At 39.0% G+C, this 24,288-nt stretch overlaps 2 protein-coding genes across 2 annotated transcripts in view; both read right to left on the bottom strand.

Moving 5' to 3' along the window:
• Nucleotides 1–9,556: 9,556 nt before the first annotated feature.
• On the bottom strand, nt 9,557–10,691 carry LOC128026288 (jeltraxin). Its single transcript, XM_052613266.1, has 2 exons — nt 10,554–10,691; nt 9,557–10,294 (listed from the first exon to the last, which is right to left on the bottom strand). Exons 1-2 carry the CDS (start codon nt 10,609–10,611, stop codon nt 9,621–9,623), a joined length of 732 nt encoding a protein of 243 aa, XP_052469226.1. The 5' UTR covers nt 10,612–10,691; the 3' UTR covers nt 9,557–9,620.
• A 562-nt stretch (nt 10,692–11,253) lies between these two features.
• LOC128026281 (GDNF family receptor alpha-1-like) overlaps nt 11,254–24,288 on the bottom strand; it is a 72,712-nt gene continuing 59,677 nt past the window's right edge. The window contains exons 7-9 of the mRNA XM_052613249.1: nt 20,121–20,326; nt 14,208–14,252; nt 11,254–13,405 (exon numbers count right to left, since the gene is read on the bottom strand). Of these exons, the coding sequence (XP_052469209.1) occupies nt 13,262–13,405; nt 14,208–14,252; nt 20,121–20,326 (395 nt within the window). The 3' untranslated portion in view covers nt 11,254–13,261. The remainder of the gene's footprint in view (nt 13,406–14,207; nt 14,253–20,120; nt 20,327–24,288) is intronic.

The raw sequence follows: 24,288 nt of genomic DNA, 5'->3' as shown, positions 1-24,288 counted from the left end.
GCCATTTATGAGCACTATTTCATTATTTTCACTATTTCATATCACTTAAAAACTTAAGAGTCTTAACTAAGGTCTCCATGTTCATGGCATCCTAGACACAAAATTTTAATTTATAAAATATAAATCACTGTCTGGACATCTAAGATTTCAGTATGGAGATAAAGGTAAGAAATGTAATGTTTCAGTAGTATTACATTACATTGTAAATACAATTATTGCCATATGTTGTTTTATTTTGGCATATAATAGAGTTCTTATACCCGGGATACTTAAAAAGTGGACCAAAACAGTCAGTGTCCTGAGACGTGTGCATTAGACTACACACGCCCATTGTTTGGTCTAGCTTGAAAATAAGCTTAATGTTATTTGATCATGAGAAACAAAATTTATGAGATAATTGGTAAGAGATTTCATTGGAGATTTTGAATATGAAATTTTATCATAAGCTTACTGAACGCTTTAGAGAATTTGATGTCTCCCCATTCAATTAAATAGGAGTCTACTTGCATGACTAAAATAGCTGCCCAAGAGGCATTCAACAGATGGTTGTCAAATGGAATGACTTGCCTTAAAGGGACATTGGTTTCACTCTATGAACTTAAAGTGGTTTTCATGTGTTCTAAATAAAATAGTAAGACAGAGGGAAATGAAGAGGCCAAAAGTGACAAGATATAGAAGATGTCTGAACGTTTTTTTTTTCCACCGGAGGAAGCAGAGCACTTCAAAGACTGGTGATAAGCTTTTGATTGATGGGTAAAATACCATGCTATGCCAAAGCGGTAGAGTTGTTGAATGGCGCAAATTCTAGAATGGCTTCCATCTTTTAAAGTGAATGTTTACATATCAAACGATTCACTTTATTCTTTTAGGATCTTCAGCAAAGTATTTCCAAACTCTTCTGGTTGATTGCTAACACCTGCACACCTAAATACACAATCAACAATGTCAGTCCACTTTAAACAAACACCACACCGCATATCAAAGAAATGCACCAGTCTTCTGCATACATATTGTCCTTCACATTTGGAGACACAAACTTTGCTTCAAGACACTGATCAGACTTGCATGAGGTGGTGTGTTCCTTATTGGACTGTTATGGATGCGGTTTTGGGGGCTGCCAATGTTAGAGATAGCTGTTCTCCCCTACCAATATGTTAGGGCTCCGCATCCCTGAGGCTCCTGAGCCTGGCCCCTGACACCTCACAGCATGAGCCAATATGAGCCATGCTGTCAGCTCTCTGAATGCTAATGTTATAGTATTATTCCATAATTATTACAGCCCCTAAAGCTGTGTACACAGAAGGTCTTTGTAAATATCTGTTTTGTGCACGCCTGTAAGGGGTCACATTCATTCATTAGATGGATATTTCAGGAGTATAATTTTATATCATCCGATACAATAGAAAAATTAGCTGATATTTATTTTAAGATTCAGGATGAAACATCTGATTTGTAATTAATATTAATTAAACAAACAGAATGTGTGATTATAGTGCAACTGTAGTGGAAAATGTTTTCATTCTGCTTATAAAGTCGTAAAAATCATGTGTAAGTAAAGGGTGATAATGCTTTCCGCTGAATTTGACACAAATATTGTGCAGATGAGTAAAATTAATTTTACAACAATATTTATATATGCTGTTATACAGAGACTTACTTTGTGTTTAGTTCAAGTAGCAGTTTGCTTAATATTACACAAAATTATGTAGTGTGAATTAGGATGGCTAATGCACTTTTTAATAGCCTAATCTGCAGTCATTTACATCATATTCCACAATTGTTTTTTTAATAGTTTTTATTTATTTAAGAATACATGTAATTTACATTCTAGAAAGTAATTTTACCAATAATTAAGAGCACAACTGGTTATGTACACTAACTTTCACATCAGAAAAAAAGTGCAAATGTATTTTTTTCAGTTTAGTGCTAAAGTTAAGTAACAATTACTCTTGTTAAGAGTAATTTCAATAGCACAAGCAAACAAACGGATGAAGACTACTAATAATAATTTTCTTTTAAAAAGTTTTAATTGCGCACGGTGCAGATCACACCATTCACTGTATTATAATTAATACTGTGGCTCTGTGGTAGAGCATTGCGTTAGCATTGCAAAAAGTTGTGGGTTCAATTCCCAGGGAACATCCATACTGAAAAAAAAAAGGTTTAGCCTTTATGTACTGTAAGTCGCTTTGGATAAAAGCGTCTTCTAAATGCATAAATGTTAACTTTACATTGACATGTATCACTAAATGTCATTGAGGAGCCAAGTGCTCATTGGCTGAGGCCTCTGTAGTTTTGTTTGGTTATGAGAAGAGCAAAAATTAGATAGTGGAATGCGCTTATTAATATTGGTTACATATTCAACGTAAAGTATTATTATTACCTTCTACTAACACGTGGAAAAGTGAGAATCATTATCTGTACAACCAAAAAAGCAGTAAAGGTATGAAGTCAGAAGACAGGACACGAAGACAAAAAGGGGATCGTAAAGATCGGCACACAAAAGGTGAACAGATTTAAAGGTACAAGTTGTAGGACCTGCCATTAGAGGGCGCACTATAAAAACAATAACAATCACGTGGTTTAATGACGCTAAGAAGGAGCGTGGAATGATGGGATTTGTTGTCTTCTATCCAACCGCTGATGGCCATCAAATCAAACGGAAACATAAATCATGGATTTAACACGAGTTCAACGATTTGCGCGAGTAGATTACATACAAAGTCAATGCAAAGACTTGCCCTCGCATGGGTCTAGAGACGCGATGCGCCGTGTTTGGTGTGTATGCCCCATAATACTAATCTTGTTACATTACATTACATTTAATCATTTAGCAGACGCTTTTATCCAAATCGACTTACAAATGAGAACAATAGAAGCAGTCAGGTCAACAAGAGAACAACAACAGTATACAAGTGCCTTGACAAATCTCAGTTAGTCTAGTATAGAACGCATAGCCAGGTTTTTTTTTTTTTTTATTAAATGAAAAGACAAGAAAGGGAAAAGTGCTGGTGTTAGTTGGTTTAGTACAGGCAAAAAAGATGAGTCTTTAGATGTTTCTTGAAAATGAGTAAAGACTCAGCTGTACGAATTGAGATTGGGAGGTCATTCCACCAGCTGGGCACAGTCCAGGAAAAGGTCCGTGAGAGTGAATTTGAACTTCTTTGGGATGGCACCACAAGGCATCGTTCACTTGCAGAGCGCAAATTTCTGGAAGGCACATAAGATCTAACCAGTGAGTTTAGGTTAGTTGGTGCCGTGTCAGTGGTCGTCTTGTAGGCAAGCATCAGTACCTTGAATTTGATGCGAGCGACTACTGGTAGCCAGTGTTACCTGATGAGGAGAGGAGTAACGTGAGCTTTTTTTGGCTTATTGAAGACAACCCTCGCTGCTGCATTCTGGATCATTTGCAGAGGCTTTACAGTACATACAGGAAGGCCCACCAGGAGAGCATTACAATAGTCCAGTCTGGAGAGAACAAGAGCTTGGACAAGAAGTTGGGTTGCTTGCTCTGACAGGAAGGGTCTAATCTTCTTAATGTTGTATAAGGCAAACCTGCAGCACCGGGTCGTTGTAGCAATGTGGTCTGTGAAGCTTAACTGATGATTCATCACAACTCCTAGGTTTCTGGCTGTCTTCGAAGGAGTTATGGTTGATGAGCCCAACTGTATAGAGAAGTTGTGATGAAGCAATGGGTTAGCTGAAATCACCAGGAGTCTTCGTAAGGTTAAGCTGAAGGTGATGGTCATTCATCCAGCTAGAAATGTCACTCAGACAGGCTGAAATGCGAGCAGCTACCGTTGGGTCATCAGGCTGGAATGAGAAGTAGAGTTGGGTGTCATCAGCGTAGCAGTGATAAGAAAAGCCATGCTTCTGAATGACAGATCCTAAATATGTCATGTAGATGGAGAAGAGAAGTAGTCCAAGTACTGAGCCTTGAGGACCCCCAGTAGCAAGGTGGTGTGACTTTGAAACATCACCCCTCCAAGACACACTGAAGGATCTGTCAGAGAGGTAGGACTTAACCCACAGGAGAGCAGTTCCAGAGATGCCCATCTTTCTGAGGGTGGACAGGAGAATCTGGTGATTAACAGTGTCAAAAGCAGAAGACAGGTCCAGTAAGATGAGTACCAAGGATTTTGAAGCTGCTCTTGCTAGTCACAGGGCTTCAGTAACCGAGAGCAGAGCAGTCTCAGTTGAGTGGCCACTTTTGAAGCCAGATTGGTTGCTGTCCAGGAGGTTGTTCTGTACAAGGAACATAGAAAGCTGGTTGAACACAGCTCGCTCAAGTGTCTTTGCAATGAATGGAAGAAGAGATACCGGTCTGTAGTTTTCAAGAAGCGCTGGATTTAGAAATGGTTTCTTTAGCAGTGGGCTTACCCGAGCCTGCTTGAATGCTAAGGGAAATGTTCCAGAGTGAAGAGAGGAGTTGATAATTTGAGTAAGCGAAGGTATGACTGAAGAAGAGATCGCTTGAAGGAGGTGAGTGGGGATCGGATCAAGTGGACAAGTAGTAGGATGATTGGACAGGAGAATTTTGGAGACATCCATCTCTAAGAGTGTGGAGAAGGAGGATACAGAGTGTGCGTCAGTCATTGTGAAGTTGTCCTCACTCTGCGTTGTGGAGAATTGGTCACTGATGGATCTTGTCTTATTTGTGAAGAAAACTGCAAAGTCGTCCGCTGTAAGAGTCGATGGAGGAGGTGGAGGCGGCGGATTAAGAAGAGAAGAGAAAGTCTTGAAGAGTGTCCGAGCATCGCAGCAGCTGTTAAATTCGTTGTGGTAGTAGGATGTTTTAGCCGTGAAGACATTTGCAGAGAAGGAAGAGAGGAGAGATTGATACACACTGAGGTCAGTAGACTTTTTTGATTTCTGCCATTTCCTCTCTGCAGCCCTGAGTTTAGAGCGATGTTCATGGAGAACCTCGGACAGCCAGGGGGCAGATGGGGCAATGCGTGCTGGTCTAGACAACAGTGGGCAAAAGTTGTCCAAGCAAGATGTTAAAGTGGAGCAAAGAGTGTCCGTAGCACTGTTCGTGTCCAGAGCAGAAAACTGAGAGAGTGGAGTAAGTGAGGATGAAACCACAGCGGGATGGAGAGAGTGAGCGTAGGTTCCGTCGAAAGGTGACCTGCTTTGGAGTGTGAGGCACTTCAGGACTAAGTGCTAGGTTAGCAGTAATTAGGAAGTGGTCAGAGGTGTGCAGTGGAGCAACTGAAGAGGTGTCCACAGAGCAGCAGCGCGTGTAGATGAGATCCAGTTGGTTGCCTGATTTGTGAGTCGCTGTAGTAGACACTAGCTTGAGATCAAATGAGGTGAGCAGAGTTTTGAAGTCAGCAGCCTGGGGTTTATCTAGGTGGATGTTGAAGTCACCAAGCAGTACCAGAGGAGTACCATCTTCAGGAAAGTTTGATAGCAGCACATCCAACTGCTCCAAGAAGTTTCCCAGTTGACCTGGGGGACGATAAATGACCACAAAGTGGATTTTAACAGGGTGGGTGTTACAGTAATGGCATGTGATTCAAATGAACCAGTACCTGTAGGTGATGGCTGAAGATCAAATTTCCATTCTTTGGATATAAGAAGACCCGAACCTCCACCCCTCCCAGTGGTACGAGGAGTGTGGGAAACAAGTGAAATTAGTGGAGAGGGCTGCAGGGGTGGCAGTATCTTCAGGTTTGATTCAAGTCTCTGTCAGTGCCATGAGGTTGAGACCGGAATGAGTAGCAATAGAAGAAATGAAATCTGCTTTGTTAACTGCAGACTGGCAGTTCCAGAGACCAACTGGAATAGAGAGCATAGTAGTAGAGGTCAGAGGGACATGGCATAGGTTTGTCAGACAGGCCTTCCTGCGATGTGCATAGCATGCTCTCCGAGTGATAGTAGTGATAGTAGAGATCTGAAAGCACATGGTGACTACAAGTGTAAGAGATATTTGAGAACAAGCTATACAAAAAGTAAAGAAAGAGAAAAGCAATACTCAAGTGCCCTGTCGGTGTCCTTGCTCGGTGGAGTCGCGCAGGCAGAGTCGATTGTCTTTACACTCGTCCGTCTTCACACGATGGCTGCCGCGGTGAAACCTGCCGCTTTTGTATTTGCCTGATTACCTGTGATTGAAGTCAGCTAGCCACACCTCACTATTTAGCAGATCGAAACTGGGCAGTCCCGCGATAGGCAAACGCAAAACCAAGTTCCACTTTCAGCACGTATTTTCCAGGGTAAGACACACACAATTTAAACCAAAAACTTTCCTAGCAATGACGATCACACAGTAGTCTAATGAGAAAACGACACTAAACACTCACAAGCCGCTGTCCTTCTCTGTCACTTGACTGTTTCTTCTGTTGATCATTATAATAGCATACGTTTTCTTTAATGATACAAATCAAAACAACTCACATGTCAGGTAATACACAAGCGAGATCGGCATCTCTTTCTATGTGAAGTTTGTCACAAAGGTACTTCCGCGTTTGTCCACAACACTGTTGTCATGTGTTTTCTATGTCAGTAAAGGTGGTAACAAAGAGTAACTAACGTCATTAGATTCATAGCCATGCTACATACGCCGATACAGTAGGTGGCGGTATGCACCTGACGAGCCATGGTTGCAATCTGCCATAAAACTAAGAAGAAGAAGAAGAACTAACGTCATTGACAGGCGACTGCACTGCCCCGTGTCACTGTTTAGAATGGGAATTTTCTCATGATTTACAAGTAGTTGAAAACATTAGAGATATTGTTAGTAATCAGCTGGACAAAATATATAACACTAGCATAGTGGTTTTTGGATATTTTACTGCAAATATCTTACAAATTGTGCCTTTAACACACAACAGTGAAAACTCAGAGCAGTGAAGGTGTTTCTTTTTTTTTCTTCAAAAGGTAAGGGAAACAGTTTGTAATAATAAAAACTCCATAATCATCGGGAAGAAGGAGGCGGGAACCGACGCACAATCAAATGAAACTTTAATAATCACAAAATAAACAAAACAGTGCATCAGCCCCTCACGGACGACTGATGCACGCAAATAAAAAGCAAACCATAAACTAACAGCCCAGGCCTGGTCCTCTCTCATCCTCCACTATTGTCGCTCCAGTTTAATATCCTTCCATCTCCTCTGTGGGACTCGAGACCGGCGGTGGGGCGCAGGTGTCGCGGATTTCCCAATCACTCTACCGGCCTTGCTCGTTCCCACATCTCTCGGCCCCGCCCCAGTCGTCACATACCCCCATCACCCCTCGCAGGCCGGGGGGTACTCCCGAGACTGCGCTCTACCCCCCCCCCCCCCCCTCCCCCCCTCCCTCCGGGGGGACCACTCACGGGGACCTGCGGAAACCTGGGGGTAGGACAGACGAGCCGAGAGAAAAGGAGATGGAAGGAGGAGCGACAGAGACGAGAGAGGGGAGAGGGAAAAAAAAAATCCGGCTCCCAGACGCACTGCTGCTCGGCCCTCCACCAGCTGGGTGATCTCCTCCGCGATGCCTGGCGGTAGCACTGGATGGCCCTCGGCGGACGGAACGACACTCCTCCGGTTTTGGGCAGCCAGCAGGAGTCCCCCGCTCCCTGCTCCTCCCCGTTCCGGCAGATGGCAGCAGTCTCCGGCCCCCTGGCGAATGGCGCCGACTCCTCCGCTCCCTCACGGACGGCAACCGCCCCTCCACATCATGGGCAGCCGGCAGCGAGCTCGCCCGTCCCCGGCAACTCGCTCCAGTCCACCGTCCATGGCGGCACACTCCTCGACAGCTCGATGGCACCGCGGATTCACCACAGTGGCGAGGGATCTTCAGCAGCGCGTCCCTCCTTCTCCCGGGTTTCGGCACCACTGTAATAATAAAAACTCCATAATCACCGGGAAGAAGGAGGCGGGAACCGGCGCACAATCAAATGAAACTTTAATAATCACAAAATAAACAAAACAGCGCATCAGCCCCTCACGGACGACTGATGCGCGCACATAAAAAGCAAACCATAAACTAACAGCCCAGGCCTGGTCCTCTCTCGTCCTTCACTATCGTCGCTCCAGTTTTATATCCTTCCATCTCCTCTGTGGGACACGAGACCGGCGGTGGGGCGCAGGTGTCGCGGATTTCCCAATCACTCTACGAGCCTCGCTCGTTCCCACATCACTCGGCCCCGCCCCCACTCGTCACACAGTTAATTGTCATTAATAAAATATTATTGTGTAAAGTGCTCTCTAAAAACGCATTAGTATTAGTGTTGTTTACATAAACCTAAAAGACGGCATGCGGATCCACGTCAAAAGATGGCACTGCAGCGTCTTAACAGTGATACAAACCCTAGCTAAAGAACACCCGAATAACCAAAATGACATTATTTTCTAGAATATTTCAGTATATTTCAGAATATTTTCAATGAACACATTGATTGATTGATTGTAATAGTTCAGGTGAACAATAACAACCATGGTGTCAAGAGGACCGTCTCTAAAGTTACATAAACATTGGTACAGGCCTAATACATGATTCTGACTTCAAAAGCATTTGAAGAGGACTTATGACTGTAATCATAAAACCAGCTGTAAAGCATTCATCTTGGTCTCAGATATAATGCACACCTTTTATATTTTTGATATTAAAATAAATTCTCAAATCATCTGTAAAATTTGTATTTTTCTTTACTGTAAATGGGCTCATGCTCAAAATATGCCATAATTGAATGCTCAATAACATTTGAAGAGAACAATTAACAGTTATAAAACCAACTGTAAAGTGTTCATCTAGGTGTCAGCTTTAACGCACACATTTAGGATTCTTGATATTTGTTAAGATAAATTGTTAAATCATCTGTAAAATGATTACAAATTAATTTGAATTAATTTAAATAATTTGAAAAGATTGTTCTTTTTCAGATTGAATCTCATTGCTGCAAGAGGTGGTTCCATGTGGCATACCTTTCAATGTTTCAACAAACAGTTCAAGAGGCCTCAGAAGGATGCCTGTAAATGTTATTTAAATAATTTATTTTATTCCCACTCACAATCTGTCTTTATACAAATAAATAACTGTACATAGTTCCCCACATAGTATGTTGTTTACCAAATTTGTCAAGGCACAGTTACCTAGTGGCCATCTGACAGGAAATAAAATGTAGGAAATAAATAAACCTATTAGATATGTTAAAATGTATGCTTTAATTATTTCATATATAACATAATTTTCTTAGTTTTCTCTTTTTTGATTCATGCAGGGATTTGGAAGTTTATTTTGATAAATATCAAATGCTATTAAAGTTAGAAACATGTATACCAATGTCGTATTTAACTTTAAAGATAAAGGTACCTAAATCTGTGAATATCAATTTGTTATGCTGGACCAATGTTAGTGGTAAATGCTGTCACTCTATTAGTTATATATTACTTGCCTGATCAGGCTGTTTGGTCATTATATGGGTATTGAGCAAGTGAATGGGTGGGAATACATGCAAACTTGAGGCCACTGTGTCAAATTTACTCAAGCTGTCATGAAACTACACCAAACGTTGACTCTAATTCAAGTCAGGCTTCTCTTGTTTGGTCAATACTAAAAACTCAGCACAAAGTTCAATGTCAAGATGTTTATTAATTTCTTGTGACATTACATTAAGATTTCAGTACAACAGAGCACTATTGCTGCTCTTCTTTGGTATAGAATGTTACATGACTCTTTTCTTCCACTTGTGCAGACCCAGCAATGGTGTACATCAGATTGTGCCAGTTAATGTAATCACCAAGTTTGTATTTGCTCTTTGCCCCCATGTAGGTCTTAATCTGACGGGTGGTCAGGACTTGTCCATGCACATGCACATCTGATATGAAACCTGTGAAGATAGAGGGTTGGAGGAACCCTCCATCATATTGGGTCTGATACTGGCCAAGTGTGATGACAGGCATTCCTTTGAAAGATACTTTAGTGCCCACCACCTTCTTAATGCTAGCTACTTCATTCACAAACATCTGTGCAAGACCACTTTTGGAATCCCAGGTCGCACACACTGAGTTCCACTGATTCATGTTGAACGTCAACCCTTTGAATTCAACCTGGGTGTTGTGAATAAACATCTGGTAATGTTTGCTGTCACCTGACCAACGTAAAGAAAAGTCTTGAGGGTGGGACGGTGTAGCCAGAGAAAAAAGACATGGGCTGGGAGTCGCTTGTTCAGTGTAAAATCGCAAACACACGGTGACTGCAGACAGATCCATGGATTCATTCGGATGGAGCTTCGCCCAGTTGCTGGTGGTCAGCTCTAGGAATGTGATGACCTTCTCCCTCAAACATTTTCTGTCTTTCTTTGGCTCTACTGATGATATAACAAGATGTGTTCAACACTTAAGGCATTAAAGACTCTTTAATGTATTGTAAAGTGACACTGGTTGAACTTAATACAGTACTTCTGTATAAGTTGCTTAATGAACAAATGCATAGACACAAACAAAATGAAATGATGAAAGCAGAATAAATTATTATCTTATCAGTCTAAAATCTTTTCCAGTGCTATTAATTGGGTGACCTCTGTAATTTAAAGACTGTATTGTTAATATTACATTGCTGGTAATTACAGGACAATGCCAAACCGCAAAGGGCAATAAAGAAAACATAAGAAGCAACTCTCTTCATGGTCCTCTTGGGTTGAGTCAGGCAGGAAAGAGTTACCTGAGAATTTCACCCTGCTCTTTTTATACTGCACCACTTTAGCGACGACACCGCAGGTTAGTGCTGATTCACCAGTTCAGACACATGCATAGATAAGGAGCAGGACTGCACTATTTACTCCAAATGTTATTTTGCAATAACGATTTCAATTGGGAAGTGATAAACATTTAATCTCATATGAAAAAGTATAATATAACTGCTGTTAAGAAATCCTGGCAAAAATAATGATCTGCAGCTGCCAATGGAATAGTTCCATGTTCCCTGTGTGTTCTGTCCCTGTCAACATCAACAATATTGTTTTATTATTAGCTTGTTCTTGTTGTTATTGTCATTGTTATTATTAATAATAATAAGATAGAAAAACAGTAATACAATTGTAATATATATATATGTGTGTGTGTGTGTGTGTGTGTGAAAATAAAGTGAATCTAGCACATAGTGTGTGTTTTCAAATGTATTACAATCGACCCAGACTCAGACAGGGAGCCATTCTGAAACTGGATCATGAGCTGCACGTGTGCACATCAGAATACATATATATTTACTGAAATCACTGAGTGATTCGTCTTATATATCCTCCATGTAAAAATCAACAAACAACAAAAGTGAATGAGTCAACATTTTTAATCGTTTTCATAGAATACTTTTTACATTTTCACAAGCTAAGAAGAAATGTGACATTGTGGAAGAGTCTTTTGTTTCATTTGTAAATTCTCTGGAGCAATAAGATGTGGATGTAGAGAAATATAGTTTTTACAATGTGGGGATCTTACTGTCCAGCTCTTATCTAAAGCACATTCACAGCAACTTCATGTTGCAACCAAAGCCAAATGCAGCAGACCACCACCGAATGCCTGTGTAAACTTTATAACACACTGCATCCAATAGCCATTATTGCATTTCCATCACTCATGCATGTTTTTTTTTTTCTTTCCTCAAGTTCCTGTACTGCTTACTAGCAGAAAAGACAATATGACAATAAATAAACTCATAATGCGAAATGATATAAAAATAAGATATTTTTGTTCTTGCTTATTGGCTTACAATAAAACAATAACGGTGTTATAGTAAATAAATGACTGTTGTACATTTCCTTCATTTGGGATGTAGGACAGGACAGATGCAAGTCTTCAATTTGTACTGTAATCTCTAAACAAAAATATATGCTGTATATAAAGTTACTGAGAAAAGCCATACATCATCATCCAATATGATCATATATCATATAACCAGATCCCTATTCAAATATAGTAGGCTCTACAAATATAGTTCATGTAGAAGTACATATATGTTTGTGTGTTTTCTTATGTAGCACTTAAAATGTCATATGAATAATGTGGAATACAACAATACATCATTTTTGTTGAAAATGCCACATGAACCAAAGCAGCATGTCACAGACTCTTTTAACTTGTTATGCTGAGGTGATTAAACTGCACATGCCTCATACTGACATATATAAGGGTATGTTTTTTTTGTTGTTTTTTTATAATTCTCACTGATTTTTAAATAATTGTGTTGAAGGATCACCGCTATTGGCTCTTTCAGTAACTTTTGTATAGATATATAGAACAAAAAAAAAAAAAAACTGGCTACAGTTTATAACACACATGACTAGTTTGCATGATTCGTTTGGGTTGAAGTATGAAAATCCATGTCAAAGCAATATCAAAAAAAGGCATTATAATTTGTTAGTTATGCGGATTTCTGTTGGTTTAGTCTGGTGAGTGGTGATGTGCAATTTAAAGATCCGTATATATGTAATTGTAACATAGAACATTGACACTTTGTCTGATTACACAAGAATCAATGCTGCTGACTGGCCTCAGTCCATGTTTTCTCCTGTAAACTGTTGACACAGGAGTTACGAAACCCCAGATCTATTGACATATCCATCCAGCCAAACCATGAACTCATTTCATTCAAACAAACAGATGTACAAACAACATGACGTATTCACATATATAGCCACACGCAAACAAACCATGACAAACAAGAGTAAAATTGTCAAATAAGCTCCGTCGTGTATTTTCAGACAAGCGGTCCTGTTGGTCATCCAAAAACTCTTGATTTCTCTAAACTCTCACTTTCTACAACTAGATGTTTTGTAAATGTCTTTCGATATGTTTGATTGTTTGACCTATAGATGGGTCAGTGGCACATCTCAGGAATTATGTTCTATAGTGTTTCGGTCTCAATTTAGCTGTGTCTTTGTGTACCAGTGAGCAATGGGTAGTGCACATATGCACAGATAAGATTCTATGCTCTCTACGCTGTTACAGGAGTCCTTATGATTTCTGGCCCTCCAGACTTTAGACAGCACAACATCACATGACAATGCTGCAATGATTCCGAGGTTCTCTCGCTTTTCTTTCATGTTTCATCTTCCGATGCAAAATCAGGAGGGAAGAGACAGAAACTTGAGTACACCAAGACCACTTTGTTTTGTTGCATTAACAACACCAACAAAAGCTCTTAAAAACAGAACAGCAAGAGAGAGGAAGAGAGGGACTAAGAAAGAGAAAGAGAGAGTACCCAAATACAACAGATTGACCAGGGACAGCGATCGACTTTGTACAAATTGTGACTGTCCATGTTTTATGTTGTTAGGTGGCTACAGCATTGCTGCTGTGAAGATGCAGTACAAGGAGGTAGCCAGCAGGAGCAGCAGAGAGCTAAGGCCTGATAGAGACGTCTCCCAAGTGGACGAATTCCCGGAGATGGCATTGGAGGAGCTGGGGTCATTGATCTGTGGGTCCTTGGAAAAACATAACAGTGAACAGGCAAGGAAGAGGATGAGCATTTATTCTTTTCCACCAAAAGGTAGTTAGAAATGTCAGAGATTTCAGCTATTTGACTTTGACATTTTTTCCATTATGATGTTTTACCATTTACCTTTTCTAAAAGATATGCATATGTGCTTAGCTTTTCAAGGCTTTTATTACACCATAACGTGTAAAAAAAAAAAAAAAACTGGACTCCTCTTCCAAACAAGTGTTAAGTATCCCAAAACGCTATAAAGGTGTCAAACAAAGCAGAAACACACACACACACACACACTTCCAGTCCATTCATTCATTCATAAATAAAATGCCATTCTATCTGAGTTTCACCTATTGTGGGTTCAGATTTTCAGAGAGATTAGAAAAGCTCTTTGATTCAGAAATATATATTTGTTTTCTTTGCTGAAAAGAGGTCTTGATTTTAGGGCTGTTTGGACCTGCCGTGGCAACACTAAATGTCATTCTAGCATATAATGTTGCTTTTATTATGTACAATGACATTTAGTGAACTTTAAAAGGCAGAAGATAAGCAATGTTCACATTTTGCCATCGCCCAATGCAAAGATCATGTGCACACTGGGCAGGAAGGGCCTTCTAGTGCCAGGTCAGAGTTCCAAAAGGTGCCAGCGTGACATGAGATAATTATTGCTTGGTCTCTATTTACATTCATTATGATTCATCCTTCATCATTAGCACTTGACATATATCCGAAATATGACTGATTTGGGATGTGCTACCAGTTTTATTCTGACTTTTAAAGTATGTTAGCATACTTACCACACATAACACATCTATTGTGTTGTTTGTCTTCAGCATCTGAGCCTAGAAAGGAAAGAGAAAGATCCATTAAATCAACTGGATAGATACTGGCAAGTTTTGATTTTCTTTTCAGATAGTGTCAATATGACTAGAGAATTAAATGTGCATGCAAGCTGATATTAAAATTAATTATATTAATCATAGTTTGAGGCCACCTTATATTTCTCACAATCAATGTTCAAATTTTAGCATTTCAAATGTAACTCTAGTAGCATACAATTTAGTATGGATTTCACCTCCTTATGTGTGAGTACTTGTTGTATAGGTTTGTGTGTAAGAAAATGAGAAGCAGTGGTGATATAGGAGACCTGGAGACAATATAATGAATGGATTCCTGTGTGTTGGCAGTTCGGTATCCTCTTGAAACTAGCCGACTTGAGTCTAAGCCAGAGCCCAGCATGATAAAGCAATGCCTTGGCCAGCATGAAACATTATAAACAACCACATCTACAGAGCAGCAAAATGAGGATTTTAGGTTTAATATCAATGATTGATTTCTCCCAGAGCGGTCCTAGCATCCTTTAATTAAACATTTTCAAAATTCAAGAAATAAACAAAATTGTAAAAAGTATAATGTTCAGGCAAAAACAACAACAACAACAAAAAACGGTTGGATAATTTTTCCCTGTACACGTCAAGTAGTGTTTTAATTACACTGAAGCAAAAATGCTCCCAAAGTGCAATATATGGCACTTTAATAGTGAAAAAAAGAAGAGAATTGGAAAAAGAGAACAAGCATCATGAAATTAGCCCTTAATCTCACTGCATCATTTGACAACATACTAATCAGAGAGTTTCTTACATTTATTATGTATTTAGAAAACGAGTTCACACTGAACTCAGAGATCTCTCTCATATGGCTAAGGCAGAGCATTCAGTAATTTTGCAAATATGCCCAATACTTGCATTTTGACATGCTAAGATGAGGTATTACCATATATCTCTTTGTTTTGAGGGCAGGAATGCACATCTGGCTCTGTCATTTACTCACACAAAAAACCTACTTAGTCAAAAACCCTTTGTACTACGTAACTAAAGGGGGATGCAAACAACATGGTTGGCAGTAAATATCTCGGTTCAAAGCAAGAGTGAGAGAAGAGTGAAAGTGATATGCAACAGAGAATACATTAAAATTGCGTTTGCATGCTGGAGTCATCTCGCTAGTTTTCCTTGAGGTCAGTTGCGTATGCTGCGATCTTTTGTAACCGATGAAGAAAGACTGACAGACATATCCAATGAGTCTGCACTCCTCGTCTCTGTTATTCTCCTCATTTGCACATTGACAGCTGCTCCCCCTCAGAGGACTATGTGTAGCAGTGAGCCTAATACAAAAACATGTAAACTTGTTAACTTTACTCTGAAAGCCAATTTTTTCTGCTGCTCTATGTTGGAGTGTGTAGGCGTGGATGTATGTGAAAAAGAGCAAGTCTCCCTCCACCCATCCTCACCACATTCTATAAGCGATCATTGACAGCGTGCTGACCAGCTGCATCCCTGCCTGGTATGTAGTTGCATCTCACTCCAACAGATTTCTAGCGATTAGGGATGTAACGATATCAAAATCTCACGGTACGATACAATTTCGATATTGACCTCACGGTACGATATTTATTGCGATATTGTGTAAAAGCTCACGGTATTGTTAAATAGCTCATAGTGATAGTGTTTGTGATGATAATAGCGTAAAAATACTGACATTTATTCTGCTTTTGCCAGTCAACAGGTAATTTATTGTTGTATTTATGGATCCATGACAACATAAAACGCTGATCACATAGTGCTTTTAAAGTTAAAGCTGTAGTCAGGAACATCAATATTCTGTACAGTAATATTTGGTTGCATAACTGATTCTTCTGTGCAATGTTCAAGTTAAGAAGCAACTAGAACAATTGTAAACAATAGGGAATTCCCTTAAAGTGCAAACAAAGATCAAGTTAAATCAGGCAAATAAAAGCAGCCTTTTAAAACTGGTATTTAGGAACATAACTTAAACTTAAATAAAATAGTCAGTCAAAAAGCCTTTTAATAAAAAACACTGACCTATCATTTAGCTTATGTTCACGTTTTTCATCAGAAAGAACAAAATATCTACATTGCAAGGGAGAAGAAAAAAAAAACAGTAAAAAAAAAAAAAAACCTTAACAGTCTGGCAAAAAGCCTTCAGAAAAACACTGAACTATCCTTTAGCTAATGTTCAAGTTTTTCTTTAGAAACTTTCTTTTCCGCTACGAACTCCCGAACTGACTCAAATGATTCGCGATCCCGCTCCGAACTCCCGAAATGATTCAAATGATTTGCGATCCCCAAACTGACTCAAATGATTAGCGAACCCGCTTTGAACCATAGACAGTTAAAGAAATGGACACAGCGACCCCATTGGAACTCAACTGAGACAATTGAAGCCCATTTTTAGCGTTTTTTAGTACTTCTGTTTCTGACGCGCAGACTCAAACGAAGCTTGACGACGTCAGCAACCTGTCTGACAGATGTAAATCTTCTAGTAGCTGTGCGTGCAAACTGCCATCGTTAATCTTGCAGAGACGGCGAGCTTGAGCGGGGAGTTCTTTGGCGTGAGTGAGCAGGAGTAAGTATTCTGATTCATTATTTTGTATAGTATTTTAAAATGTAACGCCAGTACGCCATATTAAGTTAATTGCCTGCGAGCTTCTCCTCCTGTCTGTACGGTAATGCAACAGAGAGTTGAGTGGTTATGACGCAATCGTTAGCCTATTTTTTACAAAAACTGTTTCTACGGGGCCATAATGTAACGTAATAGAAAGTAATGGAGCTCTTTATACATTGTTGTGTTTCTTTAGAAATAAATAATGGACAAACTGAGTCTTTAAACATCTCAGATGTAAAGTTATTCGCTGTCAAAGTGACGCCAAAATGAAAGGGAGTCAATGGGAATGCTAACGCAAGTGAAGTTTTGCTACAAGATGGCAGCACGCAGCCGACTTCAACTTCCGGTCGACATCCTTGCCGCCTGCTTTGAACTCCCGAACTGACTCAAATGATTCGCGAACTCGCTACGAATTCCCGAACTGATTCAAATGATTCGTGATCCCCAAACTGACTCATGTTGCTTGTGTTTCCTGTGTTGTATCGCAGTTTACTGTGGCAGTGCTTGCACATAGTCCATTGTCTGTACACCACCTTCTCTCCCTTTGCGTTTTTTGACACGGCGAAACCAAAATGTTTCCAGACATCTGATTTAAAAGCTGCAGGGGCTGGCACAATCTCAACTTCGGTTTTGTTGTTTTCATCCAGTATCGCTGTCGGCCATGCTGGCTTGCTGTGAGCTTGTGTGGACAGCGTTCAATCCTATTGGCTTAACAACGGTTGCTGTGACGACGCAGTCCTGTCCTTTTAATATTGTAACCCAACCACGAAGATATCGAGACACGTTTACCACCGCGATAGTGCGATATCGTCAATATCGTTACATCCCTACTAGCGATAGGCTTGTTTTTAGTAAATTTCTAACTGCATTTAGCAGATCCAGGCATGTGCAGCCGCCTAGGGCCGCTTTCTTTTCCTCTTTATACTTAATTTTAGGCATTTTCTATCGCGTGATATATGACAAATATTGAGCGAGCATAAAGTTATGTGATGCATGTAATGTGCAAAAACTCACGTTCACTAACACAAAACTGGATTTGTGCTTTTAAATATACATAGTTCTTTTATGAATTGTTCTCTCTCAGATATTACGTGTACATACTCAAATGTTGTCTTCGCATCACTGAACCTTTTTGTCTAATTCAGGTGAGGCTGATCTCACTAAATGGAAACAAGCTGATTATAGTCAGCCTTCTCTAGTTATTTATTCTATTTTAGTTAAGTGGTTAAATTGTATATATGCATTTATTCAATTATTTTATTTAGTGCATTTGTATTTTGTTGTTTTTATAAATAGTTTTGCAATATAACACACATATTCACATATTTTGTCCCATCTATTGCTATGGTTATCTCTATGTAAATCACTGCTACTTTGAGAGTTAATCCCGCATAAATATGCAGACATCATTCCCGAAACTTTGCAATGTGTGTGTGGCCGATATTGTTTTTTTAATGGATTATGAATGTAGAGAGCTGTGATTTTAAATTATAGACTAGAACGATTGCTAAGAGCATGGACCATCTCACCTCCTGCATCCCCTGAACACCCCACAACCTTACAACATCACAGAAAAAAATGTCTGAAACTTTATTTGTTTTTTGCAATTTGAAGTGTGCTACACACAGGTGAGTGGGCCTGTACAAACCACCTGTAGAAACTTAGTTGTAGTTGACTTGACTTGATGTGTATGTGTTTGCATGCCCCAATGTCTGTGATTATATATTAGCCTTGTTTTTAAATTAAAAGACATGCTTTTTATGGCCAACTCTTACAGACATTGTAAATTGTATGTGAAGGGGCATGTGGGGCTTGTCAGATTGAGACACAAGGGCAGTATCTCAGTACATTTACATTGATGCATTTAGCAGACACTCATATCCAAAGCGAGCATTGCATTCAGTGTATACATTTGATCAGTTCATGAATTTCTTGGGAATTGAATCTATAACCGTGGTATAGCTAATGCCATGCTCTACTGTTTCAGCTACAGAAATGCTGTACCGTATTTTCCGCATTATAAGGCGCACTTAAAAGCCTTTAATTTTCGCAAAAAACGACAAACCCAGTGAAATGTTTGCAGTATCTTCTATTCTATGCGCCTTATAATCCGGTGCGCCCTATATATGAAAACAGTTCTAAATTAGGCCATTCATTGAAGCTGCGCGTTATAATTCAGTACGCCATATTAATTTTTAGTGTGGAAAATACGGTACTTATAAGTTGTTCTGTCAAAAGTCTGCTACGCAATTAAGTTCATTTATGCCAGAGAAGAACTGTCTCTCCCCAAATGAGCTAGGTTTCTCCCAAGGTTTTTTTTTTTTTTTTTTCTCTCACTGAACTGACTTTTGCTGACTTTAAACTGACTCGAGTTGAATAAAGATGCTATTGTCCTTTTTTAGAGCTGTTTTGCAGCAGAATTTGAACTTTTTTTAATATGTGAAGAAGTTTGTATCATTGATTCTGTTATTTTCCTGATTGTACGGTGGAGCTGCTTTGATATATAATCTATATTGAATAAAGTGCTATAGAAATAAAGGTGATTTAACAAATGATGCTCGAAACCATCTTAAATGAGGAACATTTTTGTGATTATTATGTAGCTTGTAAATATGATATTTATATTATAGAGGTTACAGATAAGATTCTAGCCTATTAATAGAAGACTAGCCTATTAATGGTAAATATTAATTTACCCTAAATAGTAAGATAGTTCTGTAATTCCAATTGTGTTTCCCATTTTCTGTAATTTCCTTACATTTACTCTTTAATTTTTAAATAAAATGTAGCTGAGAGACATGCCATTGCATTGCATAAGCTGTTTTCATGGCAAATGATCTTTGTGACAATTGATCCTATAAAGTCTGAAAAAATGCCCCAAAAGGTAATTGAAAAATGTACTGTGATTGATTGGGGGACAATTACACCTTTTATGTTTTTTTTTTCCTTCTTCTTGTTTCCGAAGCAAGACTTTAACGTTTGTTCCTTTACATAAATTGACTTTACTGCCCATGAGACCTACAATGCTTTGGTCTCCACTATAATGTAGTATAGCTCTCTTATGTAAATTAAGCATATGCAACTGAACTATTTCCTTTCTTAAAAACACTATTTTCAAGATCACCAGAGGTATTTATTAACCACAAACAGTTGTTTATATTATTAACCTGAGGCACACACACATGCAGTACACCAAACCCTCAATGCGTAAATGAATGAAGATCTATGCATGCAGTAGTTCCAATTACCTGGAGGCTTCCGCAGAACTGGTAGAGGGAGTTATCAACCGGGTTAAGATGGTTAATGTTTGTGGCCGGCTCTATGGCGTTGGGCGATCTGTCTCGATCCCTGTTCCTCTGGGACGGTGTTGTAATAGAGGCGGTTGTTTGCACTGGGGGCATCGGCTGCCACACGCTCACATCTGTCCCATTTCCAAAAGCCTGGATTGCATTGCCTATGTGCAAAGAGCAAATACGGTTTCCTACCTCATATTACAAGAGAGATACAATAAATATTTAAGAATTAATTTGAGGTCCAATACAGCACAGATAAACACTGTAGACAAGTTTTGCCTCCTGTCTGTTGTCATAATGTAAACGTATCCAGAGATGTATGACTGTTTATATTAGTGTTTCAAATATGTGTTTGTCTATAAATCAAGGCTTACTCCTTATATACTGTGTGTGAATGTGGCTCAAAATTCACTTTCTCTCTCTCTCTCTATATATATATAAAATTAAAACTAATATATATATATATATATATATATATATATATATATATATATATATATATATATATATATATATATATATATATATATATATATATATATATATATATGCTGAACTGATGGCATGGCATGCAAACCTGTAAATTACAGGTGGTTTACATTTTTTTGAATACCAGAGGTCAAACCTTCATCCTACAGCTACATAATCACGATCAGATTAATCTCTGTTTCTCTGAGATTTATAATCATTGATTTAACTGAAAGACCAGCAGTGTGTACCATACTGTATATGACCGAGTAATTGCAAGGACATTTATCACTAACTTATTAAACCTAACATAGTCAATCGATAATGTGCTGTTAGCTTCAACTGCCTGTGTGATAGACTGTAAATTATGCATATTTGCTTCTTCACATGTAAAATACTGGAAATGACTTCTGTTTGCCCAAATGCTCTGTCAGGTCCTCTCCCAACCCAGCTTTTCTTAGAAGTAGGATCTACTGCCTAATTATATGGACCGCTGCCATCTCCACTGAAACAGTACAGACACATGTAGTCTGTGAAGACACGGTTTTAAGAAAAATCCAAGAAAGTGTGGTACAGTATGCGTGTAGTTGTTTTATATTGAGAAATATTTTATTCAGAAAAATCTGCCCTCATAGTGAAAAATCTCATAGTGCTTAGGTCCGTCTGTTGCCACGCTACATCTTAATGTTTCTTTTTTGTCTCTTCTAATTTTATCATACTCACATGTAAATTGTTTGAACAAACACATGATGAATGTGTTGTTTGCTATTTCAATACATTTTCTCTCCATCTCTCTAGGAAATACTGGAAAAGACCCGCAGGCTCTGAACACTTTGATCTTTGTTTTGAGTCTATGAGCCCTGACACACTTTCTTCAGCAGATGAATTGTGTAGTTTCCTCTCATGTGCATGTCATGTTCTCTGAATCCACTCTACACTCCACCAGCTGATGTCTGGAGACCTTCAGATCCACATGGTTTTATGTTTCAAAAAAAAGAAACAAAAAAAAATTACTGCACTATCAGGCTACTGTTTGCTTTGTTTTTTTATGATGAAATACAGAGCAGCTTAAAATAAGCAGGCTTTTCTGATGCAAACTACATTTGCATTTGTTTTTTCAGCAACACACATGTATATGAAGGTAAAACAGTAGCAAAATTTAAGAAATTGTTTATCTGATTGTGAGAACTTGTCAAATTAAAATTTGTAATTTTAAGTCGAAATTTGTAATTTTTACTCACAGCGGGGGGGGGGGGGGGGGGGGGGGGGGTTGAAATGCTATTTCATGCATACTAAGTTTTTTACACTGTTAAAGAGTTGGATTCCCATGCTAAACATGGACAAAGTTTCAAAAATTAAGTTGTATGTTTGTCACAAGTTTCTGAATTTTTTTTTCGAGTATGGCTCTGTGTTCCTTATATGGGTCCTGAGGGCACGTCTACCGGAAGAGCGCGCGCTCCCGTATAGCAGAGCAATGAGAAGCTGAGCACAGACAATCATTGATCAGAGCGAGAGACCGAAGTCACAAAAGGAGTGTGTTTTTGGTTGCCAGGGCAAGACAACCCTGCACAGATTACCAAAGAAAAAACAGCATTAAGGGACCAGTGGATGGAGTTTACTTTTACAGAGCTTTAACGGAGTTGTGCAACTGTTTGTGTTTGTTCCCTGCATTTCTAAGATGCTTGTTTTACAAACAAGGCTCAGTTTGACGACAGATTTGTGTTTTGTTTATTTCTTAAGGATGATGCAATCCCAACGAAAAAGGGTCACGAGCGTGTGTTGGAACCACAGGCGGTGAGTAAAACTGCTTAAAATATCTCTGCCTCCTTGTTAGTGCGTCCGTCTCCCATCGGAGACCCGGGTTCGAGCCCCGCTCGGAGCGAGTCCTTGCTGCTGCTGCTCTCGTTCAGTTTCAGCCTCGGGATCTGATTCTGGATCATAAATAAACGGCTGAATCTGACTGTTAGCCATGGTTTGTTTTGGATGATGGTTTTTTCCTCAAGGTAATGTCACAGCTTCCAGCTCTCAACGCAAAAGCCTATTGGCGCTCGTGATTCTTTAGCTCCGCCCACACGCCATGCCTCCAGTCGGTCGTGTTTTTCCGGGGAAAATCAGTACAGACTATCTTTCTCCTATGAATATAATAAAACTAAAGACTTTTTGGAGTTATGAAGGATGCAGTACTACTCTATAGGTACTCAAGATTAACAGGATATTGAGTGAAAACGAGCATTTCACCCCCCCTTTAAGACATATTTACTTTTGCACTTTAATTCAGTTTCGCTGCACAACGTCAAGTCAGCACTTACAACCTCTCAGATCTGGCAGTACAAGTTCAAATCCTGGCACTTTGACTTTTGCTGCTCCTTTTTCTGTACTCCTGTTGCAAAACTCACTTGTGCACTTGTATATGCAGATGTGAGAGAGCAGAGCTGGGGGAAGGGGATGTGGAGCGAATGAAGACATTTTATTGGTCGATGACTGACTAACTGCCATGTGGTCATGTGATTCATGGAGCTATCAATAGTTCCAAACAACTCCGCGCTGTCAATATGTTTGAATGGGATTAACCTGGACAGACAGCAGTTTCACTATATTTGCACTAGTAATTATTAACACATAATGTGCATTGATTGTGCATGGATAACTACACTGACTATACTTTACAATAGCATTTTATTCTGGGGAATGAAACAGCATTAATATGTTCTCCTAGTCTTTGGCATTCAAATGTGACCAAACACCTTAAGAGTAACTTTTAACCAATAAAAAAACTGTACTACATTTTAGCTCATTTCTGTTTCATTAATTTGAAAAGATTTTGGTTCTAAATAATATGCGCAATAATTACAGTATGATCCATGAATGACCATTTAAAATATTAAATTTTCTAATATACTTATTAGTTATATTACAATTAGTGTAGTATTTAGGGTTGAAAATAGTGCCAGATCTAAGAGGTTGTAAGTGCCGACTTGAGGTTGTGCAGCGAAACTGAAGTAAAGTGCAAAAGTAAATATGTCGTAAACATTTGTGTCTCATTTTCTTTGTGTGAATGTAATTTTACACATTTGTAGCTTAATGTGCAACTCCCAATTCAAAACACGGGTGTTTTGATTATTGTCTGTGTGTGCAAATTGAAAGATTCAGCTTTTCACATCAGTGCTGTGAATGTAAATTTCAACTTACAAATACAAACATTAATATGAAAAGTTCTCACATTCAGATAAACAAGCTCTCGAGTTTAGCTACTGATTTACCTCTATACATTTATGTAATCAATAAGGTATGAAAGGCCATGCTGTATCAAAAATATATGTATGGAAATGTTACTTTTTCTTTTAAGCAAGTTTGTTAAATGCTGTCCTTCTGCTAAAAATATTTCCTGACAGCAACAATAAAAGGCAAGAGAATGTTCCGAACATTCCTCATCTAATGGAGCTTAAATAAAAAACAGAGAATAGGAGCTCTTATCATCCGCGCTGTGTAATTTATTTTTTTAACACTTTATATGATATTTTCTCACACACATACATTTGCTTATCTCTCAGCATGAGAAAACGTCTGTTTTCAGTCTTTTAGTATTAAAACAGGCCAATTTGCTGTAAAGTGCGAGTTTGCAAGCTTCATTATTATACAATGGTTATGTTGCATC

The sequence above is a fragment of the Carassius gibelio genome, chromosome A13, assembly GCF_023724105.1.
Source record: "Carassius gibelio isolate Cgi1373 ecotype wild population from Czech Republic chromosome A13, carGib1.2-hapl.c, whole genome shotgun sequence".
NCBI lineage: Eukaryota > Metazoa > Chordata > Actinopteri > Cypriniformes > Cyprinidae > Carassius > Carassius gibelio.
Note: the sequence above shows the minus strand (reverse complement) of the source record. Positions and strands in the feature narration are given on the sequence as shown.

Excerpts from the sequence above, each read along its gene's own strand:
- LOC128026288 (XM_052613266.1), bottom strand. The coding sequence starts at position 10,611 with ATGAAGAGAGTTGCTTCTTATGTTTTCTTTATTGCCCTTTGCGGTTTG. Across the intron at positions 10,295-10,553 it reads TTGCGGTTTGGCATTGTCCT|TAGAGCCAAAGAAAGACAGA; the intron begins GTAATTACCAGC and ends TTATATCATCAG.